General features: G+C 43.7%; 1 protein-coding gene across 4 annotated transcripts in view; it reads right to left on the bottom strand.

Moving 5' to 3' along the window:
• Window positions 1-8,112: 8,112 nt before the first annotated feature.
• Window positions 8,113-26,714, bottom strand: part of NPLOC4 (NPL4 homolog, ubiquitin recognition factor) — a 106,424-nt gene continuing 87,822 nt past the window's right edge. For all 4 annotated transcript variants that reach the window (XM_061615720.1, XM_061615721.1, XM_061615722.1 and 1 more), the window contains 5 exons: window positions 15,483-15,554; window positions 13,638-13,733; window positions 12,234-12,350; window positions 10,419-10,521; window positions 8,113-10,088 (listed from right to left, as the gene is read on the bottom strand). In XM_061615720.1, coding sequence (XP_061471704.1) covers window positions 9,931-10,088; window positions 10,419-10,521; window positions 12,234-12,350; window positions 13,638-13,733; window positions 15,483-15,554 — 546 coding nt within the window. In that variant the 3' untranslated portion in view covers window positions 8,113-9,930. The remainder of the gene's footprint in view (window positions 10,089-10,418; window positions 10,522-12,233; window positions 12,351-13,637; window positions 13,734-15,482; window positions 15,555-26,714) is intronic.

Below are 26,714 nucleotides of genomic sequence, written 5' to 3'. Positions count from 1 at the left end.
ACCGAAAATCTACTTCCATTACTACTTCCTACTACGGATTGTGTGGATTATCGTGTAAGCTGTAGTTGTGAGAAATTAACATTCATATGCAGCTGTCAGATACTTTCTTCAACTATGCTTGACCTCCAATGACTGCCTGTCCATTGATACCGTAGCCACTACAATTTGTGAGCAGGAGGACACAAGTATTTCTTCGGAAGAAGGTTCTACAATGCTGGAAATTTGCAAAGCAAGGAGAACCATATAAATTCTGGTATTACTAAGTGGTGAAGTGTATGAGGTGGACTGCCTGCCTGCTTCTTTCACAGTTCTGGGCAAGTTTCCATCTTCACAATGAGGTCTTGTACATGGATATTTTAAGGAACAGGCCCTTTTGAGACTCAAACCACCCTCGTGCAATGCCCTGCTGATGGAACCATGCTGCTAAATTCCACAGTCCCTGCAATCCATCTAGATCTTATCTTTTACATACTAGAACATAGTGAAATTGTGGTCCTAGATCTGGTAACCAAGGAAGGGCTCCTATCTGTTTCTCTTATCTAGGTCTCTCTCACTGTATCCATCTTCAGGAACAGTCTTCAGAGGAAGCAATATAGGGATAGACAGACACATTTGGCCTCTAAAGCAATTGGAAAGTTCTGAAGCACTCTGGAACCAACAAGGGAACACTTTGGAATAGTTTCTATTGTGTTCCATCTGTCAGCGACTCTGTGGACTTCCTCCATTTCTGGATCAGGAGTCTCAGACGCCTGGCTGGCAAGGGGGCAGCAGCTTTCTCCATCTCTGCTTGGGGGACCCTAATGGGAATCTTACCAGAAGACTGGCTCTGGCCTTTGTTCATCTCATCCACAAAAGACTCCATTCCTTCAAATCGTGTTGTCAGTTCTCCAAGCCGTTCCTTGAGTGCATTAAATTCTTTGTACAGGCCATCAAGGGCATCAGAAAGTGGTTTAATCCTAGAAAGAAAAGAAGCAAGGAAAGGAGTAAAACAAATCTCACCAACTCCTCTATAGTGGCCTATATGGACAGGCTTCCAAAGCAAGGAGTACCTTCACAACAATCCACACTACAAAAGAGAGAAGCATTCTGGCAAAAGTTCATAGCTTAAGCAAGGCCAGTATCTTCCCATAATGCCAAACTGCATGGGCAGAATATGCGTACACAGTTACAAGGTGACTATCTAAAAACTAGGTACCGAAACAAATGTTCATTTACTGAGGATTCAACCACAGTGCTGCATGTGTTGATACAGACAAATTATCTCTTATTTAACTGATTATTCCTGGGGAATGGGAACTTGAGGCTGTCCATATGTTGTTGGACTGCAGCTCCCATCAGCCCCAGACAGCATGGCCAACAGTCAGGGATGATGGGAAATGTAGTCCAGCATCACCTGAAGAGTCACAGGTTCCCCATCACTGCTTTAGACCAAACCTCTGCAACTTGTAACCCACAAAAACCCAGCCTACCTGCCATGTATTTCTGAGATTGATGGTAAACACTGTTTGTTTGTTTTATTGAGTCCCAGGTAGATTGCCATACATGCCTAGCAGGTCCCAAGATGGTAACTCTATAGCAGATTTGCACAAGTTGCACCAGAAGTCTGTTTTGTCACCACCCTCACCAGCCTGGCTCACCTTCCATAGTCAGGCAACACAGTCTGGTGATCAAAGAGGAGAAGATTCTTGATTTGAGTCACAATAGCAAACTTCCAGTTATCCAGAATGACAGTGAGATTGGCACATCCCTTCATGTTGACTTTTTCAGCTGGAAGAGCGAAGGCAACCATGTGGGATAATATCAAAGCAGTAATATCAAAGAACACACACCCTTCCCTGAGCTATAGCACTTGTACAGTTCAATTTCCTGTGGGGGGGCAGAGGGAGGAACTTTGCAACCATTTACATTAGATCAGAACTTTGATCATTTGTCAGACTAAATAACTGCAAACAAAAAAGTGCATTTATGAAATCCATCCTAAGATAGATGAAATTGGAATAAACTTGGTTTATAAACTGCATTTAAATTTTTTGTAGCCCAACCTTTCACTTTCGCTGATGTATAAGGTTACATAAATAATAAAACTGGATTATTATACTAAACAAACACATTGAGAACATGGAAGTCCCTTTAGTAATGGTGATATTATTATATTTGATGGTGAGATTGCACATGCCTTATGTGCAATCTTATGTAGCTCAGGACCCCAATACCTTAAAGACAGCCCCTTTCCACATTAACCAACTTGGACCCTGAGTTCGTCATTTGAGGCCCTTCTCTGTGTGACCCCTCTGAGGGAAGTGCAGAGGGTGTCAACACAAGAATGGGCCTTCTCATTTGTGGAGTCCTATCCCCAGAGAGGCAAGCCTGGTGTCATCACTATCTGTCTTTAATCACCAGATAAAAACATTTTTATTCACTCAGGCCTTTGCAGTTTAATTTTCTGTTTGTTTCTAGTAAGGTCAGGAGACATTGGACTTTGTTTTTATGTATCTTAAGTATTTTAGGATGTTTTCTCATTTTTATATCTGTTTTTTAATGTTGTAAGTCACTTTCAAGTTTTCAATTTGAAAAAAAAACCCCAACTAATATAATATAAATATGCCAGGGCAAGGTGGGAAATAATTCAGATCTGCCATTTTTTAAACATTTAGGACATGTTTAAACATTTTTAGGACATTTCTTTCTTAAAATGGAATGCTTGATTCTCTGGAAGTATATCCTAGATGGCATTGTGACAGGATGTAGGGGAATGGAAACAGATTTATGGGTAGATTAAAAGTGCTCACACAGGACTTAAAGCTCTGAAGGATGAGGGAAAGTTGGAATATTCTTTCATTCACAGTTGCAAAACAATGTGAATGTATTGGAGAGGTAGCTGGGTCTTGTGTCGGAAACCTTCATGAAAAGTGGATTTTTACACTTGCAATGTAAAAACCAAGCCTACCCTTTTATCTGTCCAATGTGGGATGGCTGGGTAGCATCCATGTATCCTAGGACTATAATAGTATCTCTTGCAAAACCATGATTGCAGGACCTGAGCAAGGATAGTCAAACCTGGCCAGCTGCAGCCTTTAACACATGCTTTAAAAAACACCACTATGAGCTTTGTGTGACATGTGTCCACTTTCTGGCACACAGCAAATTTGACACATTACCTTCGGATCTGTAGTCCCATTCTGACGTTGCCTGCTGCCTCTTTGGTTTGATGGCATAGCTGATTACCACAAAAAGCAGCAGGGATATGATCTGCCTCATGATGCCTTTGTGGAGTGATGAGAGAAGGAAAAATGAATTGGACAAGCCTCCCTTTCCCCAATACTATCTCTGCAACCAACTTCAAAGCCCAGTCCCTTTCCCACACCCCTATCCCTGCCTTGACAGTTTCCACATGGACACCCTCCAGCTGGGATGATCACAAGCTGTTTATACCAAATGGAAAGGAAAAGGGGGCCTCTCTGACTCTGTAGCCATAGCAACATCACATTCACATATGTCCACTCATAAGTAAAGTTCCAGTAGGTCTTTGTGAACTAGGCATGAAGAGGGTGTGGTGCAGTGGTTTGAACAAGTGATGCAGGAATCTGGACCCAGGTTTTGAGTTAGTTCCATTCCCCCTTGGTCAAAACATTTATGTGTACCCACAAGAATGGCATTAACCTTGTTTTAATTGTTTGGGGCAGGGGAGAAAGATGCACCTGAGCTGGCAAATAAGCATTTGCTGCATCCTTGCATTGGAAAGAGGGCTGAGAAGAGCTGGCAGCAGCAGACAGGAGACGTAACAATCCCAGCATCTATAACAGCAATTACAGATGAAAAACTGAACAGATTATCTAATCTGTAGCCTTAAGAGCAACAATAGCAGACCTTCATTTTGACCAGACCAATGTTATCTATGTAGTCAGGTTGTTCATCCTGGCATTCTTCACCTGGTCTGTTGTTGAAAAAAATGTTAGTCCATCCTTTACTTTGCTTCCATCTGGTTTCAACCGGCATCTGGTCCACTTTTCTGTAGTATTAACAGTATCACCTGCCATGAACAGTGTAACCCACGTAGAAACAAGTAGACCATCTCTCAGGACTGGAGACAATTGTTTCTGCTCAATTATCAACTCCATTCTTGCCTGGGATTTCATGCTAATAAATTGCTTAGATTAGAGGCTAAGAAGAGCCAGTATTACAGCTCCTTGCAGGCTTTCACAGCTCAGAACCTGGGTGTTTTTTCATCCTTGGCCACTTCTTTGCATCTTCTATTAATTATCCAAGACATCAGAACCTCTGCGGGAGCAAAAGGACACTCAACACAGCATGTACCTCATGGGCCCCAAGAGCATACAGGAGACACTCTAGGATAGGAATCATGTCCCCAAAGCAGGCAGGGATTTGGCATGAGTGAAAACACTGTAACCCTTTTGAAGAAAGCTCTCCCAAAGTAGCTCAAGGACTATCAATGCTCAGAACTAGGCTTATAGACTACAAAGAAGAAACTTCCCTACCTGTTGAACCGAGACCCTGGGATAGTAAGTTGCAGCAATTGCTCTTTCAAGTCCGAGGCTTTTCTTCTCTCCCTGGCCAAGATCTGCCTCTCTTCGCCTTATAGCACACTACCCTGGAATTTTGCCAAACCACACAGCAGCCTTCTAATTGCAAACAGATCCTTTTGGTCTATGGAGAGGCCTCCAGGCCATGGCTTGCTTCCTTCAAATGGTGGGAGGGGGCAGAAGAGGGAGGATGCCTGCAGGACACTGGAACAACTCCCAAAGAACGCTGAAGTACAATTCAGGACATCAGCAATTGAAGAAAAAGAGTAAGAGAGCTCTTCTGCCCAATTAAGCTGCCTTCTGTTTGCAAGGGAGCTTCAGAAAAAGGTTTGCAATTCAATTTCATGGCCCAAGTGGGATCTGAATTCCACCATTCATGTTAAGGCAGAGGTAGGGAAACTGTGGTCCTCTGGATGTCTTTGGACTCCCAACTCCTATTGGCCACAGCCAGCTGGGCCTATGATCAGGGACGATGGAGTTTGAAGACTGTGACGACCAGCAACATCTGGAGGGCCACAAGTTCCCTACCCCTGTGCTAAGGGCTAGGACAAGAAAACAACCCCTCCCAGAACTTAGGTTTGTTTGTTTTTTTGGAGGGAAGGGTGGAAGATTATTCACAGAGAAGAGGCTCAGAATTGCGTTTCTTAAAGCTCATATTTTTGCAACTAAATAGGAGTAAGTGGGCTGATTGCTTTTTCAGGTTATAGCTGCTCATTCTAGCAAGCCATGCATAAATATTGCCAGTTTCTTTGCCCATCTTCGCTGATCAGGGACTAGCAAAATCAACATGGTACACATTGCAGCCCAAATCCTATATGCTAGCCAATACTTCCTTCTTGTGGTACCTTTTCCGCAATGCCAAGCCCATAATGTGGACGCTAAATACTGTAAGCCCTACAATACGTGGAAGACTTTCATCCCAGATTAGTCCTTCAGAAGCTGCTAAACACCTAGCCCTGGCAAAAAAAATTGGTTGTAGCAGCAAGTACCCACCAATCGAATAGAGCGAATCCCTCCAAAACCAGGCGATCAGCAAGGAGAGCGTAAGGGACATCTGTACATTAATTGGAGTATCATTTAATTTACAGCATAGTGGATCTCTCAAAAGAGCTGTTGAGTAGTGCATATGACCACCAATATATGGCTTTTTAATACCTGTCCCAAGTTCTCCCACTCCATGAATCAATTTAGTCTGAAGTTAATCCTCTGCTGGATATTCCAGACATCAACTACCATCCTGGATGTTGGCCTCCCTTAATGGGCAGAAATTAAGTCATCTTATTTTCATGTCATCTCCGTACCTGCCAAATGAGTCTCACATTGTGAGGGTGTCAGAATTGTTTATTGCTAGAGCCCTGCCAACATTAAGACCCTTCCCCATCTAAAATTGTGATCTTAGTAGAATTCTTAATTCAGATTAGGGCCTTGTCAGAATTTTTCTGGAAAGCAGGCACTGCAAATTGTTAGGGCAGAAGCAGAAACCCAGTACCATCAAAGGGGATTTCACTGCAAAAGCAGCTTAAAGAAGGGAAGTTTCCCTCAAAGCCAGTCAATATGCGTACAAGGCAGGAAACTTTCAAGTGCCAAAGGGCCTTGGGTGAAGGGTTCTATGGGTGTTGAATACTTCATAGAAATCATGAATATTGATGTCTGCTTGTGGAATTGTTTCATGTTGAATTGTTTCCAAATCCGTAATACCTAAAAAAGGATTTCACAAGCCGGACCTAATCTCACACCCCATTACTAGTGCTATTTTACAGAATAATTATGGCAACTTGTCATTTAGTAATTCTCACAGACAAACTAGATTTGCAGTTGCAGAACTGGAGGCTGCAGGGGACCTGTGCCAATTACCGTGTGTGTACCTGGCACGCAGATACCCATTATGCATATGTTTTGAATAGTCAAGAATTTGGCTCACTAGGATCCACACTTTTAAATGTAAACATTCCAACTGCTCACAACCCCTGCTAGTCCTAGATGTCCCATTCCAATGTTTACCCCAAACTCATAACCCACCCATTTTACATATTCTTCTCTAGGAATACAGCTAAACAAATTGTGGGCATAGGTTTCAGTTGCTTCTGATCATTTCCTTTAAAAGATGCTTTCCCTTTGCAGAGCATCACCGTGAATGACTCGTATTTCATTGGAACCAGTTGTGACAAGATACTATTCTTAAACAAATGCAAGGGAAGTTTTGTGTAAGTATTTGCTTGCTTTAATAGTTTATGCTACTATACACAATTGTGACTGTGTAATTGCCAAATAACTGATTAATAAATTCATCAAAATCTTGTGGCAAACCTTTTCATTTATTCATGAGCTGCTGCACATTTTTATTCTCCTGTATGAGAAAACACACACGTGGGTTAAAAAAACAGTATGTCAGGTTAGACTGAACCCTTTTTTAAAAAAAATATTTTTAACTTTGTTTTGCTTTAATGTATTTTAAGGTCTTTTTATGATGTTTTAAAGTGTTTTTAGCATTTCTGCTTGCCGCCCTGGGCTCCTGCTGGAAGGGCGGGATATAAATCAAATAATAAATAAACCCACAAAACGAGTATGACAAGGAGAGCGTTTTCTTATTTTTCAATGGGGAGCAGTCAAAAGTACAATTTTTCAGTTGCAGCTTGAAGCGAAAGAGTCCAGGAAAACCTTTTCAACTTGACTCTGCTGAACATATAATGTAGAATATGTTAGGAAAGATTATTCTCATTGCCAGTTCATGCTGCAAAACAAATCAAGGTTGTGTGGAGGCCACACATTTCTTTACTATTTCCTTTAGAAAAGTGCCTGGTGTTCTCTAGAATTCAAAGTCTGACTCCTAAAAAACTGGTATTCAAGTGAGAGGATTTAACCAAAGAATCGTGCCATTTTATTGTAGCCAGTGTTTATTGTAGCCAGTAAAAAACCTGTATGCTGGAAAAAAGAAGTGACTGGTTCACCTGCCTTCCCAATTGGCACAAGTGGGAAAACAGAGGAAGGAAAAGAACAGTACTACAACAGGGCACTGTCTTTATTGCCAACTGGTGACTGGAGACAGTAGCAGATGAGACCAGGAAAACTGATGTAGGGCAGGATATATACAAAGTTCATATACTGTCTGGGAGTCTAACAAATCCTAAGTTGCACATTTGAGGGATATAAATGTTTGCAATGAAGTATAATCCCTTTTACAATTTAAAATGCTTTGTTGTCCCTTTGTTGCACAGGCAGTAAAGTCAAGGCAGAGAACTGTATGCCTCAGTTGGTAGAGCTCTGGATAGAGACAGGATACTAAAACTTTGCCTAGAACTCCCACATCTTTCTCAAGACAAAGCATCACCATCTTCAGCTGAAAGTGCTGCTGAAATGCCATAATTTGTTGCCCTCCTATATTGACCACAGTATATAACAAGCATTTGGGGTAGGCAAGGACAAGTGGGAGGTTGGATTAGAAGATATCCAAAACCTTGTCTGGAGAAAGATCTGGTAATTCAAAAGTTGCACAAGCTCAAAATGGATACGAGATAAGTAGGTAGAGGGGACAAGGTGGTGAAATAATGGACCAGGAAGCTTCCATTTCAGATGCTTTTAATATATTTTTATTTGCAGGGCTGTTATTCAGTCAACTCCAGTCCAAACCAAACACCTCTGCAACCAATAGAATGAAGAGGAATAGCAAGAGCAGCTACAGCCCAGTGAGGTCAAGGAATTTAGTCAAAACACAAACCCAGGAAAAGAAGAGAGTTGTATGTCCTTTCAGCAGTTACAAGGGCCAGATGAAATGGTGATTCAAACACTCGACAGACAAAGCCCAGGATACTTCCTGCCATGAAAAGGCAGAGACCACATCACTCATGGCAGCTGTCTGGGAGCCAGGCCTACAGACCCATGATGAAAACCGGTAGGTGGGGTGGAGGCATATGTTGCTGTGGTGAGCATCTAAAAAGATACAATGGTATAAGGTCTGAAACGGGATGCCCTCTGTCCACATAACCCAACAGATGAGTGCCTTGTTTCTCTACAGTGAAATTGATGGATATATGCCTGGGTAATGAGCAGGCTAGTTGAGTGCAGAAATACCACTAGAAGAGGAACCAAATGTGCCCTAACGTAACACTGCTGGCAGAGTTGCTGGAAATGTTTTGGATAACGAAAGCACATTTCTGGACAGCTGGCGATGGAGGAGCTCACTCATCCGAAGAAAGGAGGAGCCTGAGGGTACTTCTAAGATGTGGTTATGGGAACAGTAGGTAGGTTAGTGTTCTTGAGGCAAGAGTTTGCAGTGCAATATGCCTGGCTGATGGTGGAGTAAGAAAAAGCTTATTCCAAGATGCCACAAATGTCCCATTTAGCTTTCCCTGCTGGGATGCTATTTAAGTCACTGATAGGCAAGAGGAAGTACTTGCAAGCTTTGCCTGCTCACAGCTACAGGTACCAGGAAACAGCTTTAAATGTAAAGGGATGATGGCATATGGAAATCTGGGGCAAGTAACTGCTTGTGAACTGCCTGTCCAACCCTGAAACAGCCAGAACGATGCTGCCAAATTACTGCCTGCTTCCAGTTCAGGAAGCCAGCTGGTCCCCACTGCCTGATTTGGGCAAGAATGATCTTCTGTTGCCCAGCCCTAGATGAGAAGCACCAGGAGACAGTTGGTGATCTATCTCTTTGCTGTCATTGTGGCTGAGCAGGACAAGAAGTAGGTCAACAGCCAACTGTTGACACTCCACCATGTTGAGAAGGATGCTTTCTCTTCTCTCTAGTGGCAAGATAGAGCCCCAGGCTAAGCCCCAAACTAAAGCCACTGTATGTTCTGTCATTTCAGGCCACTCAGTTTGGAAGCTGCAATTAAGAGGCTGGACTGAAGTGACTCAGGCACCAATGACCCAGCGGCTCTGGGGCTAAATGCAAAGCATGTCAAGAGAGTAATATTAGGCAAGCTAGCCCAGGGAACCAAGTCATCCCTTCAACACTGCTGCCTAGCCTCGCTGACTGGCTTAAGGCTGGGGAAAGCTTGTGGCATGCAAGCTAAAAGGGGGGCATGGCCACATTGCCATGTGCCCACAGAGCTGATGAGCCACCTGTGTGACTGCAGCTCAAGGGAAACATGACCTCTGGCTGGCTTTCTACAATACTGAGAGCAAAGAAAAGACAAGGCAGCAGCACTGGGCAGAGGGGCTGTGCCATATTCTCCCACTGAATATCCAGTTCCATCTGCAAGCTGTCACCTGCTGAATGGCACTGAGTGCCCATGATATGGGTCACTCCCCCCACCCCTCCTGCCCCAACCCTCATGGTGCATCATCCCAGAAGGAAGAACAGTCCCGGCTGGCTAAGGGTCTGCCTCTGTATTTCTGCCAGTTGGTCTGTAATGGCCGCCCTGAATGCTAAGCCAAATGGGGCCTAGCTACGTGGGAGGCTACACATCTCGCAGTGATCTGTGCCTGGTTGGTTCATGAAGGTGCAGTGCTGACAGGCCCACATGGAAGAGGTTGCTGCATGCGTCGAGCCACCCATAGCACCATATTCTTGGAGTCCAGGCAGCTGGACACCCACTGTGCCTAAAAAGATAAAATACCGCAATCAGGATGGGGTTAGAAAGGCTCCAACTAAAGGGTGAATTCTCACTTGAACATTACAGAAAACTTTGGATTCTAAGCTCCCTCAGACACTTGGGGAGCTCACAAATTATATAATGTGGGAGTTTATGGAATTGAACAAAGCTGTACAGAGGAGAGGAAATATGGCTGGCAAATAGGGAGGGCTCTGCATTAACTAGAGAAATCTACCATTTAACACTGGGCAATCTGACATAGATAAACCAAATCTCTCCATCATCTCTGCAGAGAGATGCCCAATTCCTAGTATCAAAGGGGAAAGGCATGACATACTGCAAAGCTGTTCGATGGTAGCCCATTGCTCAGATTTCTTCCAAGTCTGTGCAAGCTCTTCATTCCGGGTCCTTACTGCCTCCAGCAACAAGCTGATGCTATCCTGAAAGGGAGATGATAGATCAGATCACAGCTAATCCTGTTTTCCCCAAGGATATATGAAGCAAATGGAGTTTGTTCAGGAACAATCCCTTTTCTCCAAAACTGCCATCCCCCACCAACCCTAGTATCACGAAAACTTATTTAACAATATGATGAGACTTGCAAATAATAAATCTTGATTCTCTACTCCTCATCCCCATTCCAAGCTGTCTGAAAACCAGGACTGTCAGTAAAGATACAGTTCAGTTTCCAACCTCAATAACAGCACAGTGACATCTCAGGTGTGCTTTCCAGCTCCCTTTCTGCTTAAAGGGCTAGCAACCCTATAAAACAAGGAGAGGACGAACGGCTCACCCAGTTCATCAGACCCCCAAATACCCTGCAGTGCTATGATGGCTCCATGCATGGTGTTGCCCCATATGCTTTAAAGGGCTACTGGCCAAAGCACCACACACACAGCCACCATGGCACAGGGCTGTATTTTTGTGAAAGGAACTGGCAGCACAAACTCCTCCAAAGAGCCAGGACAGCACCCAAAATAACTAAGGGAAGGGTGTGTGTGTGAGTGGCAGCAGATGACTGGGTAGGCATAGTACAGTGAAAGTCTCTCACTAGTTCATTTGGTGGCAACTGTTACTTGCTATATGCAAATAGCAAGTTGCAAGGCTATACTAAGATGATTTTAGCTGAAGGGAGCATTTTGTGCTCCTAACAGCAGAGGGTGCTAGAAGCCGCTTCTGTGGTGTAATGAGTGGAAACGTACAGATTGAGACCATGTATATGTGTGACTAGCCATTGCTAATACTTCAGCTCAGTTCAGAAACTGGACAATGACCCATGAAACAAAGACAATGAAAATGAAAAGTCCCTCTCCTTTTTATTGGCTTCATACTTGTCTCCTCACCATACATACCCTTCTTTACAGCAAGCCTAAATGATCAGGGCTTTATACATAAGGGGAAAAATACACAACCCAAAAGCAAACAATGTAACATGCAGAAAATCTGATAGGCCCTGATCTCCAGTTGCCCACTGGTAGCCCAGCTGTTTTTCACATTCTTGATATTTGTAGTTCTCAAACCCTCTGGAAAACACATGGCTTGGTTCCCCACCCCCACCCCCCTTGGTGCGTATTTTTTTTAAAGTGTTGCTGTTATGATGTTATAATCAGAGCCTCTTGTGCAGCTAGGCTCCAGCTGCCAAGCCAATCAAAGGGAGTGGAGGCGTGAGAGGAGATGCAAACACAGGAAGTTGCTGGCCTTGGTAAGATTGGGCAACTGATCTTGCAATGGTTTACAACAACTATTTCTGATTCAGAGAATTTTAAAAACATTTCCAGTTGTCAATGCAGCATTCAAGTTGGCTCCATCTAGTCTCAGAACATACTAATACAAACACCACAAGCTTACTGCTTGAAACAACACAAAGACCAAGCTGAGATCGCCACACTGAATTCCACTGAGCATCTTTGATACCTACCTTGAAGAGGCAACTTGAAAAACAGGGCAGCCTCTGGTGTCTGAGAAAAGGCATCCCTCCCTCCCCCGATTAACTGATGATGAATGTAAACAGAACCATGCAGCTGCCTTCCCTCCAGGCAAGCAAGATATACTATTTGGGGACCAGAGATGCCTGGCACCTTAAATATGCATAGCTCTCCTTGCAAGATCTCATGTCAGACACCAGAATAGCTTCCTTCTCATCATCACATACCCTTAAAGGCATCACTTCGTTGGTGACCAAGAAGAGAAGCAGATGGAAATCGGAGATGATGTCAAGGAACACAGAGGAAGTGTTCTGAGACAAATATGTAGCCAGACTGTGAAAGTCCTGTAGAAATAGTAAAGATGAAATATATTTCAGTATTCTTATGATTTGTCAATATAGATTGTATTACCGTCTAACCACATTTATATTATACATTGAAAAAGTAACTAACAAATGTAAATCATCATCAATTTCAGACACTCCTGAATCACTCTGGTAAATGGAGCTCTACCAGGACACATTCCCAAAGCAGACAGCGATTCCTTTTATTCAGTTGTAGGCAGCCCAGTGAGGGCATATGGAATGACACCGGAATTCTCAGCATCAGGAGTGAATAAAGGCGGATACTGTCAGAGCAAACCTCAAGAGTGCATTGGAAAAAAGGAACTGGCTTTTTTATGCGTCTATGACACTTAACCCAACCAGAATAGACTTGCAATTCCTTTCTGTACTAAACTGGACGTTCTCTCCAAGGTATGAGAGCAATTAACAAAAAGAAAGCACAGAACACCTGGGAGAATTTAGACAAGGCTTGCTCCTGTGGGCACCTAGCTTAGTATTCTTCTTTGAAAGCATCTGTCTTGAAGTAGTCACAAAGGGTAGTTAGGGGTAGATCTACCTCTTATCACTTGCATTCAGTTTCTGGCCAGAAGTTTAAGGATATCCCAAGCGCAAGGCTGTATCTGTGGATTTTCCTGGCTGCCAGGAGTTGCCAGGGTATCTAGAGTGAAAAGCTGAGCTAGACTAAACTGTTTCTACCAACAGTTCATCAATATCCCCACAGATACAAGCTCAAATTGAGGCAGCAGGAACAGAAAAGGCAAGTCAGGTTTGGGTTTCTCTCTCTCCAAGCATAGTCCATCTTCATAATGTTCATGCTTGTTCTTCAGTCATATACTGCAATATCCTTTTGTTCTAGTAGTAGGCAAGAGCAAAGCTGAAGGTCCATATATATACAAATATGTACGTGCACTTGGGAGAGATATTACTGGGATACAAAATTTAACATTTCTGTTTTTAAAGAAAAATTAGAATTTGTACATCAATGGCGACAGTGCACAAAATTTTCTCTTACCGTCATCTGTGTAAGCTTTGTTCTGACTTTTGATGCACATACTTCACAGCAAGAGTACACTTTACATGATTACGTGCAATTTCTCCCCACAGAACTGTTCCTCCCACACACCAATTCAGCACAAGAACCAACTAAGGACACAAATGAGAGCTTTTACAACTATTTAGCATCTGCAACCAACCCATTTTTTTTGTACAATGTCCTATGACAGTTAAATATTAACATCAATTAAATTGTATAGAGCCCCCACTTCCCCAACTATGATTTGCACTTACCTGAGTTTCTCCCAGCACATCACGATTCTCAATAGGGAATGGATTTTGAGAAATAGAAAATGTGTAAACTGGATCTTTAGGGAACGTAGTAGTAATCTTAAATTAAAAAGAACAACAATCAGATGATGAATTTGACATAATGACCAGATGTATGATAGATACAAGTCTCAATTGGGTACCTTCAATAGCTGAAAGATTCAAAGAATCAGATGAGGAGTCAGAAGGAGTAACTATGAGATGAATTTACTCAAGGCTGTTTAGTATTTATACATATTGTATCTAACCCCCACCTCTTTTCCCAAGGAGACACTTTAGCATGCATGGTGAAACAAGCAGACTGCATCAAGGAATTTAGTTTCAAACAGTATGGCTGATTTAGGAACATGCAAGCTTGCACAGGCTGATCTAGAGTAGGTCTGATATAGGAAACGGTAAGAATGCTGGGCTGAAAACGGGTTCAAACTCCCACTGTCCTCCCCCCAGCTGCATATTCCACACTGCATATTTTAAAGGGGATTACTATAATAAAATTAAGACAAAGACATCATCTTTAGGAGAACTTGCAAACTTCATGGGAACTGTTGATGACTTTTGCATCCTGACTCTTCCAACAGAAAGGAGGCCATGTTTACTTGATCTCACACAAGTTGCCCAAGGCAGACTAATATTGCAGGCTGTTGTTTTTGAAAGAGAAGAATTGCCCTCTCCAAAATGTGACTCTGTGGAGTGGGAGCCTTATCAACAAAGGACTTTTCAATCAGGGACCAACAAGATTTGTCACCAAAACTAAAGGTGCAGAAATAGCTCAAGTTATAAGAGAATAATAAAAAAGCAGAACTGTAAAGAGAGGCTTCAGAAATTCAGTTTTATCTCTTTTCAGACGCCTCCTAAGTGCATATTCTGTCGATCTGTTTTCATCTTAATTATACCCCAGGTAGTCCAAAAACAGATGCCTTCACTGCTTGAGTAATAAATATGTTTCTGGGCTGTCAACTGGAATAGAAAGTCTGCAGGCTCAACACAATGGCCACAATTGTTGCAAAAGGCATTATCTCTGAGCATGAATCAGACATTAAATGTCTATATCCCAACTCTTGAGCAGCTATGTAAATATATGGACAAGGAGGAGGAACAAGTACAAGTCTGCAGCCAATATTCAGGCTGCTGGAGTGAGTCAGACTAGTGCCACTACTATCACCATCAAATCTTCTGCTGATGAATAATTACTGTGCTACACTCTTCCATCCTGCAAAATGCCTTCCTCCCATTATTTTAATGCTAAATCCAAGGCTGTAACAATTTATCAGTCCATAACATGCAGTGAGATACCATACATGCAAATCCTTACTTCACACCAGAAAGCCACCCATTTTCCTGTGATGGGAGGCAGCTGGACTCTTTCCAATGCTGAAGTCTCTAATGGCAATGGAGATGCCAAAGGCAGTCAAGTCATGTCTGCCTCAGTCACTATAAGCAGCAGACCACTTAATCACTCCTCTGAAAGGTACAGTAGACATTTGCTAACAAGCTCCTGGAGAGGCAATCACTAGCATCTCTGTGGGGGGTGACAGTTTATACTCATCTAATGGATAGATGTAATTCTGTAAGAGCAGAGAGATGCTCCAAGCAGCAGCTAACAAGGAAGCTAAAAGCTTTTCTGAAGTTTCATATCACTACTAGTTCCAAAGAAAACTGCACTGACTTATGAGCTGCTTGCTAATATTTAGATTTCTAATAAAGGCAGAGAGGGACAAAGTAAGGAACAAAGCAGAAATTCCAACTTCATCATTGGGATGAAGTTTGCCTATTTTAATTTGTAAAAGAAAAAAGATAATGGATACTTACATCTATGATTAGGTACTCAACAGGAAGTGGGCGAGCTAGTTGAGTGATCTCGTTCCCAAACTTGTCTATATCCTGAAACAACAGCAGTCTACTGGTTAGATAGAATGATTAAAACAAACCTGCTAAGAAGTGGTAGATCAGGGATGGGCAAAAGATAAATCACAGACTACATGTGAGCCACTGGCCAGTTATTAGTGGGTCACAGCACCAGTTGGTTAATTGGATTCTTGCAAAGAACGTTGCATAGGTGGATCTTGATCTGATCCAGCAAGGAACATCTCATATTCTTAAGCAAGAACACATATTTAGGATCATTTAACACAGAGTAACTACACAGGGGTCGCCAACCAGTTGCCTGTGGGTGCCATGGTGTCTGAAAAATTATTCAGTGGCACTCCTAGCTTTCATCGGGGGAAAAAAGGAAGTTATGGAGCAAAAAGTGCAGGTACCCTTCTAACCGATTTAACTTAAATGAGCCAACCTGGCTGCTCCTGCCTATCAGTGTTATAAGCCAATGAGTGAAGTCAGAGCTGTGATTGATAAGCAAGTTGTTTGTACACCAAGCAATAGGAATCCCTGGGTCCTAAAGAGCTGCTGTTTTGCCCTCCCTTTTAGAGCACTTTTTCTGCTTTTGTATTTTCCCGCTAGTCCTTGGAACTCTATAGTTTGCCCTTCCTTTTCCCTAGCAACCAGGATGCATCTTTCCTCTAGTCAGTGGGTTCACCTGAGATCAGGTAGTGCCTAGAAATTATTTTCTGCACATATTACTACACAATATGTGTGGGTGAATGTTAGAATCCCCCCTCCCCACAAAAGGCAAATACTGCTGCACAATAAATGTGGGCAAATGTTAAAAAATCCCCCTCCCTAAAAAAGGCAAATCTGAAAACTTTGCAAAGAGACTTAGGTACGTCTCCTGTTTGGCAGGAGCTGAAGACCAAGGACTCATTAAGAATTCACTGTATAGTTAGCTTACAGTACAAATACATGTCTACTAAGAAGTATGTTTCTTTGTATTTAATGGGGCTTACATCCAGGTAAGTGGGTACAGGATGGCAGCCCAGGCTTTGGTTTAGGGTTGGTATTGGGGAAAAACAAGGTTCTTGTGTGTTTAACATCTGTATGGCTGGCAGCAATTCAACAGGACAAGTCTTTTCTGGTATGGAAATACAATTATGGGAAAAGCTTCACCATGACTACTCTCTACTTTTGTTATGCCACACCCCCATGGCATGCATTTTGTGGCTGTTGCCCCCAGCACGCTCTCAAAATTTGAAATGTGCTCTTTGGTCCAAAAAGGTTGGCAACCCCTAGCTAGGTAGAGATTCCAAGTACACACAGTTGCTTTATAAATTTAAACATATATAAAGTGGAACATAGACATTCTTTCCCAACCTTTGGGTCTCCAGATGTTGCTGGACTACAGTTCCCATCATTCCTGACCACTGACCATGCTGGCTGGGGCTGATGAGAGTTGTAGTCCAGCAACATCTGGGGACCCAAAGGTTGGGAAAAGCTGGTCTAAGCTGTTGCTGGGTTTGTTTTTTAAAAGTAGGCCACTGCAGAAGATACATCTCTGACAAAGAAGGATAGAAGCTTGTAGTTATATAAAAGAACTTAGTCTATAATAACTACATTTGCATATTAACAACAAAAAAGCAGGAGCAAGCCATATTTAACATGACCCCCCTCCGAGTCATACAGACGGCCCATCGAGCAAAATTAACCCAGCTCTTCTAGTGCTAGGTTTGGGCAATTGCACTGCCCAGGTGCTAGCCTCTATCAGGGCAGTTTGTATACAGTGCCTGGCAAAAGTAATCAGACCCCTGACCAATGCTCTCATATTACTGAATTACAAATGGTACATTGTAATTTCATTCTGTATGGTATTTTATTTTGAAACAGTGAAACTCAATATCAATTATTGTAAGGTGACATTGGTTTTATGTTGGGAGTTTGTAAGAAACATAAAAAACTGAAACATGTTGCTTGAATAAGTATTCAACCCCCACATGTTAATATTTGGTACAGCCACCTTTCGCTGCAGTGACAGCTTTAAGTCTTTTGGGGTAGGTATGTACCAGCTTTGCACAGTGTCAGAGGGATTTTGGCCCACTCTTCTTGGCAGATTCGCTTGAGGTTGTTCAGGTTGGTTGGATGTCGCTTGTGTACCACAATTTTCAAAAAGCGCCACAGATTCTCAATGGGATTGAGATCATGACGTTGACTGGACCACAGTAGGACATTCACCTTTTTGTTCTTGAGCTACTCCAATGTTGCTTTAGCCTTGTGCTTGGGATCACTGTCCTGCTGAAAAGTGAATTTCCTCCCAAGCTTCAGTTTTTTAGTGGTCTGAAGCAGACTCTCTTGCAGTATTTCTCTGTATTTTGCTCCATCCATTCTATCTTATATTTTAACAAGATGCCCAGTCCCTGCTGATCAGAAGCATCCCCACAGCATGATGCTGCCACCATGACACTTCACTGTAGGGATGGTGTGTGTTAGGCACGGGCAGTGTTAGGTTTGCGCTACACATAAGCGCTTTGAGTTTTGGCCAAAAAGCTCTATCTTGGTCTCAGCTGACCACAAAACCTTTCCCCACATCACAGCTGGGGCACTCTCATGCTTTCTGGCAAACTCCAGACGTGCTTTCAAATGGTACTTTTTGAGTAACGGCTTCTTTCTTGCCACCCTCCCATACAGGTCAGTGTTACGCCGAGCTCTTGACAGGGTTGACTGGTGCACCATTACTCCACTCCCAGCCACTGAACTCTGTAGCTCCTTCAAAGTAATTGTTGGCCTCTCTGTGGCTTCTCTCACAAGTCTCCTTCTTTTTCGAGCGCTGAGTTTTGAGGGACGGCCTTTTCTTGGCAGTGCCTGGGTGGTGTGATGCAGCTTCCACTTCCTGATTATTGATCCAACTGTGCTCACTGGGATATCCAAACACTTTTGATATTATTTTGTGCCCTATTCCTAATCTATGCATTTGTATTACATTGTCTCTCACTTTTGTAGAATGCTCCTTGGTCTTCATTTTTCTTCAGATCCACAGCCTGACCAATGATCCTTCAATAGTGGGGTTTTTATCCTGACAATGTGACAGCAACTTTAATGGTTCACAGGTGGAGGCCAATTGTAAGGTAACTGTGTCCTCGATAGGGCAATTTCTTTCATCTGTGTAAACTGGGAGTTTCCACAGGGCAGGGATTGAACACTTATGCAAGCCACATGTTTCAGTTTTTTGTTTCTTACCAACATTTCCCAACATGAAACCAATGTCACCTTACAATAATTGAGTTTGAGTTAAAATATTTGTGTGTATAAAATAAACAGAACGAAATTACAATGTACCATTTGTAATTCAGTAATATGAGAGCATTGCTCAGGGGTCTGATTACTTTTGCAACGCACTGTATATGCAAACCAGGTGTTTTCTCTCTCCCTGTGTACAAGAGAGCAGGGAGAAATCTTTGTGTGAACCTGGACTGCTGAAATGGCTGCAGAGTGTAGCAATCTTTGCAGCCTCCCATATAAAAAGGAATGTGTTTTGGGGAGGTGTAGCAGAGAAGAGAGCTGCTGGTTCACACCTGCACATTGGTCTTAAGGACTTATTCCTCATTACACTGTACAACCGATTGTACTGTCAATCACATGCTTTATATATATAAAACATGGGAACCCTCCCACACCTGTATAGATTTTATTTCCCTCCCAGCTCCAAAAAAAAATATTCCAGTACCTAGCTTAGAGTTTATTTCACATGATTCATAGCTAGCCTGCATTATTTTAGGGCCAAACTAGGAGTTACTTTATATATACACAAATGGGGCAAATGTGAAACACAGCTGTCCTATCAGGTCTAGTTTGGTCCTTAGTGAATGCGAAAAGCTGGTCAGGTGCACCTGAGAATTTGAGATCCCTGGGATCCTGCCTTCTTCCTTAATAGTTATGAATGACAGTCAAAGCAAGCATATCTGTTGGAAGCAGCTGGACCACAGGCAGGCCAGCGGGGCTTCCCTGTGTCCCTGCAAACCTTAAGGGGCAAGCAAGGAAATTTCCACGCATTTGGAGCACGAGGAGAAGCAGCACTTCCTCATTTATTTATGAATTAGATGTACATCCCACCCTTCCTCCCAGAGCAGCATTGAGGGGGTTCTCTGTGGGTAACCAATGTGAAAGCCTCTCTTCCCCCTTCCAGCTTGGCTAAGGTTCCAGTTCCCTCCCCCACCACCAAAGGAAGAAAAGCCTCATCATTCTGAAAGCAGCAGCAAAGCCAGTCAACACATATGGGGTATTACACCCACTGTGGGAAGCTGGCCCCTTCCTTAAGAAGCATAATAGGTTACCATATCCTTCAGAAGGCCAGAATAGACTAAGCTAGTCCAAAAGCCACATACTAAAGAAGTGGCAAGGAGCAGAGAAGATCCAATAGACAAGATTGGACTATGTTGCCTTTGTATCCTGAGACCTCACCAATCCAAGTCACTTTGACACACAGCCCTGTTGAACCCAAAAACCTAAATCTTGAGTCAAGTCTCATTTTCTCATCCCTGTGCAGCATCAAAGCAGTTGCAAGTGCAATTGGAGGAAGCGGATTATCTGGATCCATTTCAGTCGGGCTTCAGGCCTGGATATGGGACTGAAACAGCCTTGGTCGCCTTGGTGGATGATATGAGGAGAGCGTTGGATAGGGGTGAGTGCACCTTCCTCATCCTCCTGGACCTCTCAGTGGCTTTTGATACCGTTGACCATAGTATCCTCCTGGACCGCCTGAAGAGGTTAGGCATGGGGGAACTGCATTGCAGTGGTTCCATTCCTTCCTCTCTGATAGGCACCAAAGAGTAGCATTGAGGGATGAGGTTTCGGACCCTTGGCCTCTCACTTGTGGGGTGCCACAGGGCTCCATCCTCCCCCCAATGCTATTTAACATCTATATAAAGCCGCTGGGGACTATCATCAGGAGATTTGGGCTGCAGTGTCACCAATATGCGGATGACACGCAGCTCTATCTTTCATTTAAATCTTCACCGAGGTTGGCTGTAGAAACCCTGTCCAAGTGCCTGGAGTTGGCGAGTGGCTGGATGGGAAGGAACAAGCTGAAGCTGAACCCTGACAAAACCAAGGTACTGTTCATGGGAGACAAGGGAAGGTTAGGGGATTTAGACCTGGTGCTCAATGGGGTACAATTGCCCCTGAAAGACCAGGTCCGTAGCCTCTGGGTCATTCTTGACTCCCAACTGTCCATGGAAGCTCAGGTTTCGGCTGTGAGCTGGGCAGCGCTGTATTAACTCCATCTGATACGGAGGCTACGCCCCTACCTTCCCAATCATCTGCTCCCATCAGTGGTACACGCCCTGGTCTCCTCTCGCCTAGACTACTGTAATGCGATCTATGTGGGGCTACCCTTGAAAACGGTCCAGAAGCTGCAACTGGTACAGAATGCGGTGGCGCGCCTGATTAAAGGCAGCCGCCCGCAAGATCATATCACTCCAGTGCTAAAAGAGTTGCACTGGTTACCAGTTGCTTACCGGGCCCAATTCAAGGTGTTGGTTTTGACCTTTAAATCCCTATACGGTTTCAGCCCAGTCTATCTAAAGGAGCGCCTCCAGCATCATCAGCTATGCCCCCCAACAAGATCAGCCTCAAAAGACCTTCTCTCCATCCCATCAGTCAAAACAGCCAAACTGGTGAGGACCAGAGAGAGGGCTTTTTCAATTGTGGCCCCCACCCTGTGGAACTCCCTCCCAAATGATCTCCGCCATGCCCCTTCCATGATGAGCTTCTGCCGGGCCTTGAAGACCTGGCTCTTCAGGCAGGCTTTTGGGGTGGACTAGATTTTATCTTCATTGTTTTTAGATTTTTAATGCCTACGTATTGTATGCCTATGTTGTACGTCGCCCAGAGTGGCTGGACTATGGGCGACTAATACATTCAATAAATAAATAAATAAAATAAATAAAAAAGGAAAACTTTTTTTGGGGGGGGGACAGAAAAAAACTTTTGACTATGTACATGGAATTATGTTTTTATCGGCTCTTCATTGTAATTTATAGTTTGCAGGTTAATTTAACTTAGTTCTGCTCTTTTTCTTTTCCTTTCAAAATTTCTTTTCCTTTTTTAAAAAATAATTTGTTATCAACAAAATAAAAATAAAAGAATATGATTTGGGGCCGGGGAAGGGAAAACCCCAAGCAATTCTACTGGCCTTTTTAAAATCAGGAGCCTAAACAACGCACAGAATCTGACAAAGTGTAAACTTGTTGCACTTTGTCTGATGAACTGAACACAAGTTCAATTATGGCCGGGGGGGGGGGGGAATTGCCAACATACATTCATTAATCACAAACTCACAATTAGACCTGATATAAGTCAAACATGCCTAGCTCAAACATTGCTTCAGAAATAAATTCTTAAGAACAGACACTTTTCATTAAAGATTCTAAGAACATAAGAACATAAGAAGAGCCTGCTGGATCAGGCCAGTGGCCCATCTAGTCCAGCATCCTGTTCTCACAGTGGCCAACCAGGTGCCTGGGGGAAGCCAGCAAGCAGGACCCGAGTGCAAGAACACTCTCCCCTCCTGAGGCTTCCGGCAACTGGTTTTCAGAAGCATGCTGCCTCTGACTAGGGTGGCACAGCACAGCCATCACAGCTAGTAGCCATTGATAGCCCTGTCCTCCATGAATTTGTCTAATCTTCTTTTAAAGCCGTCCAAGCTGGTGGCCATTACTGCATCTTGTGGGAGAAAATTCCATAGTTTAACTATGCACTGAGTAAAGAAGTACTTCCTTTTGTCTGTCCTGAATCTTCCAACATTCAGCTTCTTTGAATGTCCACGAGTTCTAGTATTATGAGAGAGGGAGAAGAACTTTTCTCTATCCACTTTCTCAATGCCATGCATAATTTTATACACTTCTATCATGTCTCCTCTGACCCGCCTTCTCTCTAAACTAAAAAGCCCCAAATGCTGCAACCTTTCCTCGTAAGGGAGTCGCTCCATCCCCTTGATCATTCTGGTTGCCCTCTTCTGAACCTTTTCCAACTCTATAATATCCTTTCTGAGATGAGGTGACCAGAACTGTACACAGTATTCCAAATGCGGCCGCACCATAAATTTATACAACGGCATTATGATATCGGCTGTTTTATTTTCAATACCTTTCCTAATTATCCCTAGCATGGAATTTGCCTTTTTCACAGCTGCCGCACACTGGGTCGACATTTTCATCGTGCTGTCCACTACAACCCCAAGGTCTCTCTCCTGGTCAGTCACCGCCAGTTCAGACCCCATGAGCGTATATGTGAAATTAAGATTTTTTGCTCCAATATGCATAATTTTACACTTGTTTATATTGAATTGCATTTGCCATTTTTCCGCCCATTCACTCAGTTTGGAGAGATCTTTTTGGAGCTCTTCACAATCCCTTTTTGTTTTAACAACCCTGAACAATTTAGTGTCGTCAGCAAACTTGGCCACTTCACTGCTCACTCCTAATTCTAGGTCATTAATGAACAAGTTGAAAAGTACAGGCCCCAATACCGATCCTTGAGGGACTCCACTTTCTACAGCCCTCCATTGGGAGAACTGTCCGTTTATTCCTACTCTCTGCTTTCTGCTTCTTAACCAATTCCTTATCCACAAGAGGACCTCTCCTCTTATTCCATGACTGCTAAGCTTCCTCAGAAGTCTTTGGTGAGGTACCTTGTCAAACGCTTTTTGAAAGTCTAAGTACACTATGTCCACTGGATCACCTCTATCTATATGCTTGTTGACACTCTCAAAGAATTCTAATAGGTTACTGAGACAGGACTTTCCCTTGCAGAAGCCATGCTGGCTCTGCTTCAGCAAGGCTTGTTCTTCTATGTGCTTAGTTAATCTAGCTTTAATAATACTTTCTACCAGTTTTCCAGGGACAGAAGTTAAGCTAACTGGCCTGTAATTTCCGGGATCCCCTCTGGATCCCTTTTTGAAGATTGGCATTACATTTGCCACTTTCCAGTCCTCAGGCATGGAGGAGGACCCGAGGGACAAGTTACATATTTTAGTTGGCAGATCAGCAATTTCACCTTTGAGTTCTTTGAGAACTCTCGGGTGGATGCCATCCGGGCCCGGTGATTTGTCAGTTTTTATATTGTCCATTAAGCCTAGAACTTCCTCTCTCGTTACCTCTATTTGTCTCAGTTCCTCAGAATCCCTTCCTGCAAATGTTAGTTCAGGTTCAGGGATCTGCCCTATATCTTCCACTGTGAAGACAGATGCAAAGAATTCATTTAGCTTCTCTGCAATCTCCTTATCGTTCTTTAGTACGCCTTTGACTCCCTTATCATCCAAGGGTCCAATCGCCTCCCTAGATGGTCTCCTGCTTTGAATGTATTTATAGAATTTTTTGTTGTTGGTTTTTATGTTCTCAGCAATGTGCTCCTCAAATTCTTTTTTAGCATCCCTTATTTTCTTGCATTTCTTTTGCCAGAGTTTGTGTTCTTTTTTATTTTCTTCATTCGGACAAGACTTCCATTTTCTGAAGGAAGACTTTTTGCCTCTAAGAGCTTCCTTGACTTTGTTCGTTAACCATGCTGGCATCTTCTTGGCCCTGGTGGTACCTTTTCTGATCTGCGGTATGCACTCCAGTTGAGCTTCTAATATAGTGTTTTTAAACAACTTCCAAGCATTTTCGAGTGATGTGACCCTCTGGACTTTGTTTTTCAGCTTTCTTTTTACCAATCCCCTCATTTTTGTGAAGTTTCCTCTTTTGAAGTCAAATGTGACCGCGTTGGATTTTCTTGGCAATTGGCCATTTACATGTATGTTTAATTTAATAGCACTGTGGTCACTGCTCCCAATCGGTTCAACAACACTTACATCTCGCACCAGGTCCCGGTCCCCACTGAGGATTAAGTCCAGGGTTGCCGTCCCGCTGGTCGGTTCCATGACCAACTGGTCTAGGGAATAGTCATTTAGAATATCTAGAAACTTTGCTTCTTTGTCATGATTGGAACACATATGCGGCCAGTCTATGTCTGGGTAGTTGAAGTCACCCATTACTACCATATTTCCTAGTTTGGATGCTTCCTCAATTTCATATCTCATCTCAAGGTCTCCCTGAGCATTTTGATCAGGGGGACGATAGATCGTTCCCAGTATTAAGTCCCTCCTGGGGCATGGTATCACCACCCACAACGATTCTGTGGAGGAGTCTGCCTCTTTTGGGGTTTCGAGCTTGCTGGATTCAATGCCTTCTTTCACGTATAGAGCGACTCCGCCACCAATACGTCCTTCCCTGTCCTTCCGATATAGTTTATATCCAGGGATAACCGTATCCCACTGGTTTTCTCCATTCCACCAGGTCTCCGTTATGCTCACTATATCAATGCTCTCCTCTAAGACCAAGCACTCCAGTTCTCCCATCTTGGTTCGCAGGCTCCTAGCATTAGCATACAGGCACTTGTAAGCAGTGTCTCTCTTCAAGTGTCTTTGGCACTTGTGGTTAGGCCTGTGGTAATTTTGCTCTTCTGAATTTATATCCTGTGCCCCTGCTCTCACCATGCCTACTTCTAGGCCTACCCCTTTTAACATTTCATCATTTCTTTGGTTTTTATCCCAGGGGGGAGGTTTATTCCGAACCGGACCTTTCTCAGCTTCTGTCGGGTTTCCCCCCTCAGTCAGTTTAAAAGCTGCTCTGCTACCTTTTTAATTTTAAGTGCCAGCAGTCTGGTTCCATTCTGGTTCAAGTGGAGCCCGTCCCTTTTGTACAGGCCCAGCTTGTCCCAAAATGTTCCCCAGTGCCTAACAAATCTAAACCCTTCCACCCGACACCATCGTCTCATCCACGCATTGAGACTGCAAAGCTGGGCCTGTCTGGCTGGTCCTGCGCGTGGAACTGGTAGCATTTCAGAGAAAGCCACCTTGGAGGTCCTGGCTTTCAGCATCCTACCTAGCAACCTAAATTTTGCTTCCAGGACCTCACGGCTGCATTTCCCCATGTCGTTGGTGCCAACGTGCACCACGACCACTGACTCCTCCCCAGCACTGTCTACCAAACTATCTAAACGACGGGCGATATCCGCAACCTTCGCACCAGGCAGGCAAAACACCTTGCGGTCTACACGCCCATCATACACCCCACTGTCTATGTTCCTAATGATCGAATCACCCACTACAAGGATCCCTCCACCCCCTGGAGATATATCCTCGGCACGAGAGGATAGCTGCTCATCCCCCAAGGAATGGGTCCCTTCTAAGGGATCGTTTCCCTCTTCCTCAGCTGGATGCTCTCCTTCCCCGAGACCATCGTTCTCCATGATAGCAGGAGAGCTATCATTGCTGGAGCGGGACACAGCTATAACATCCCTGAAGGCCTCCTCCACACACCTCTCTGCCTCTCTCAGCTTTTCCAGGTCTGCCACCTTGGCCTCAAGGAAATGAAGTCGTTCCCGGAGAGCCAGGAGCTCATTGCACCGAGAGCACACCCACGACTGCTGTCCAACAGGCAGATAAGTCGTACATGCTGCAGGCTGTGCAAAACACTGGAAAGCCCCCACACGCCTGCTGGCTTCTTACCTGCATAGTTTTGTTTGAGGTTTATTACGTCTTCTGCAGGTGGGGGTTGTATTTTCCACCTAACTCACCACTTAACAGGTGACTTAAACCATTCACTCAAACCTATATAAATTATACATTTGTAATCTCCAACCAGAGATCTTCCATAAAAGTTTACATTTGCTAAGCTTTCAAAAGCAAAATGTGGCTATGAGGCAAATTCCAAGGACAGACACTCGGACACTGCTGTTTGAGTGCTGGGTGTGCGTATTTATGTGGTTCCCCCTCCCCTTGTTTTCCTCGCAGTAAATCAAACATGCAGATTTATCTACTGCCAGGAAAACAAGAGGAGCGGGAACCACATAAATACACACACAGCTCTCTGCATTGCAAGCGGTCAGAGAGGGAGGCAAAGTCACAAGGTAGACATTTCCGATGAGCACTGTTAATCAGTATTCCAAGATGTAGTCAAGTGATTTGGTGATCATTACCATTGTGAAACCTGCAGCTTCACACCTCAATTTGTCTCATTTAAGACTGTTACCAATATTTCCGTAAGAATGCCATCATGCTGTAGTTTGCTTGGCCGCCGACAGATGGCACTTCAAACTACAGCATGATGACAGATTTCTGAGAGCTGCTGGGCCATCGCAGCAGTGTTGGAGGATGAGAAGAAGGGAAGCAGAAGAGGGAGA

Source organism: Rhineura floridana, chromosome 3 (assembly GCF_030035675.1).
Source record: "Rhineura floridana isolate rRhiFlo1 chromosome 3, rRhiFlo1.hap2, whole genome shotgun sequence".
Taxonomy (NCBI): Eukaryota; Metazoa; Chordata; class Lepidosauria; order Squamata; family Rhineuridae; genus Rhineura; species Rhineura floridana.
The sequence above is the reverse complement of the archived record's forward strand: the minus strand, read 5'-3'. Positions and strand labels throughout refer to the sequence as shown.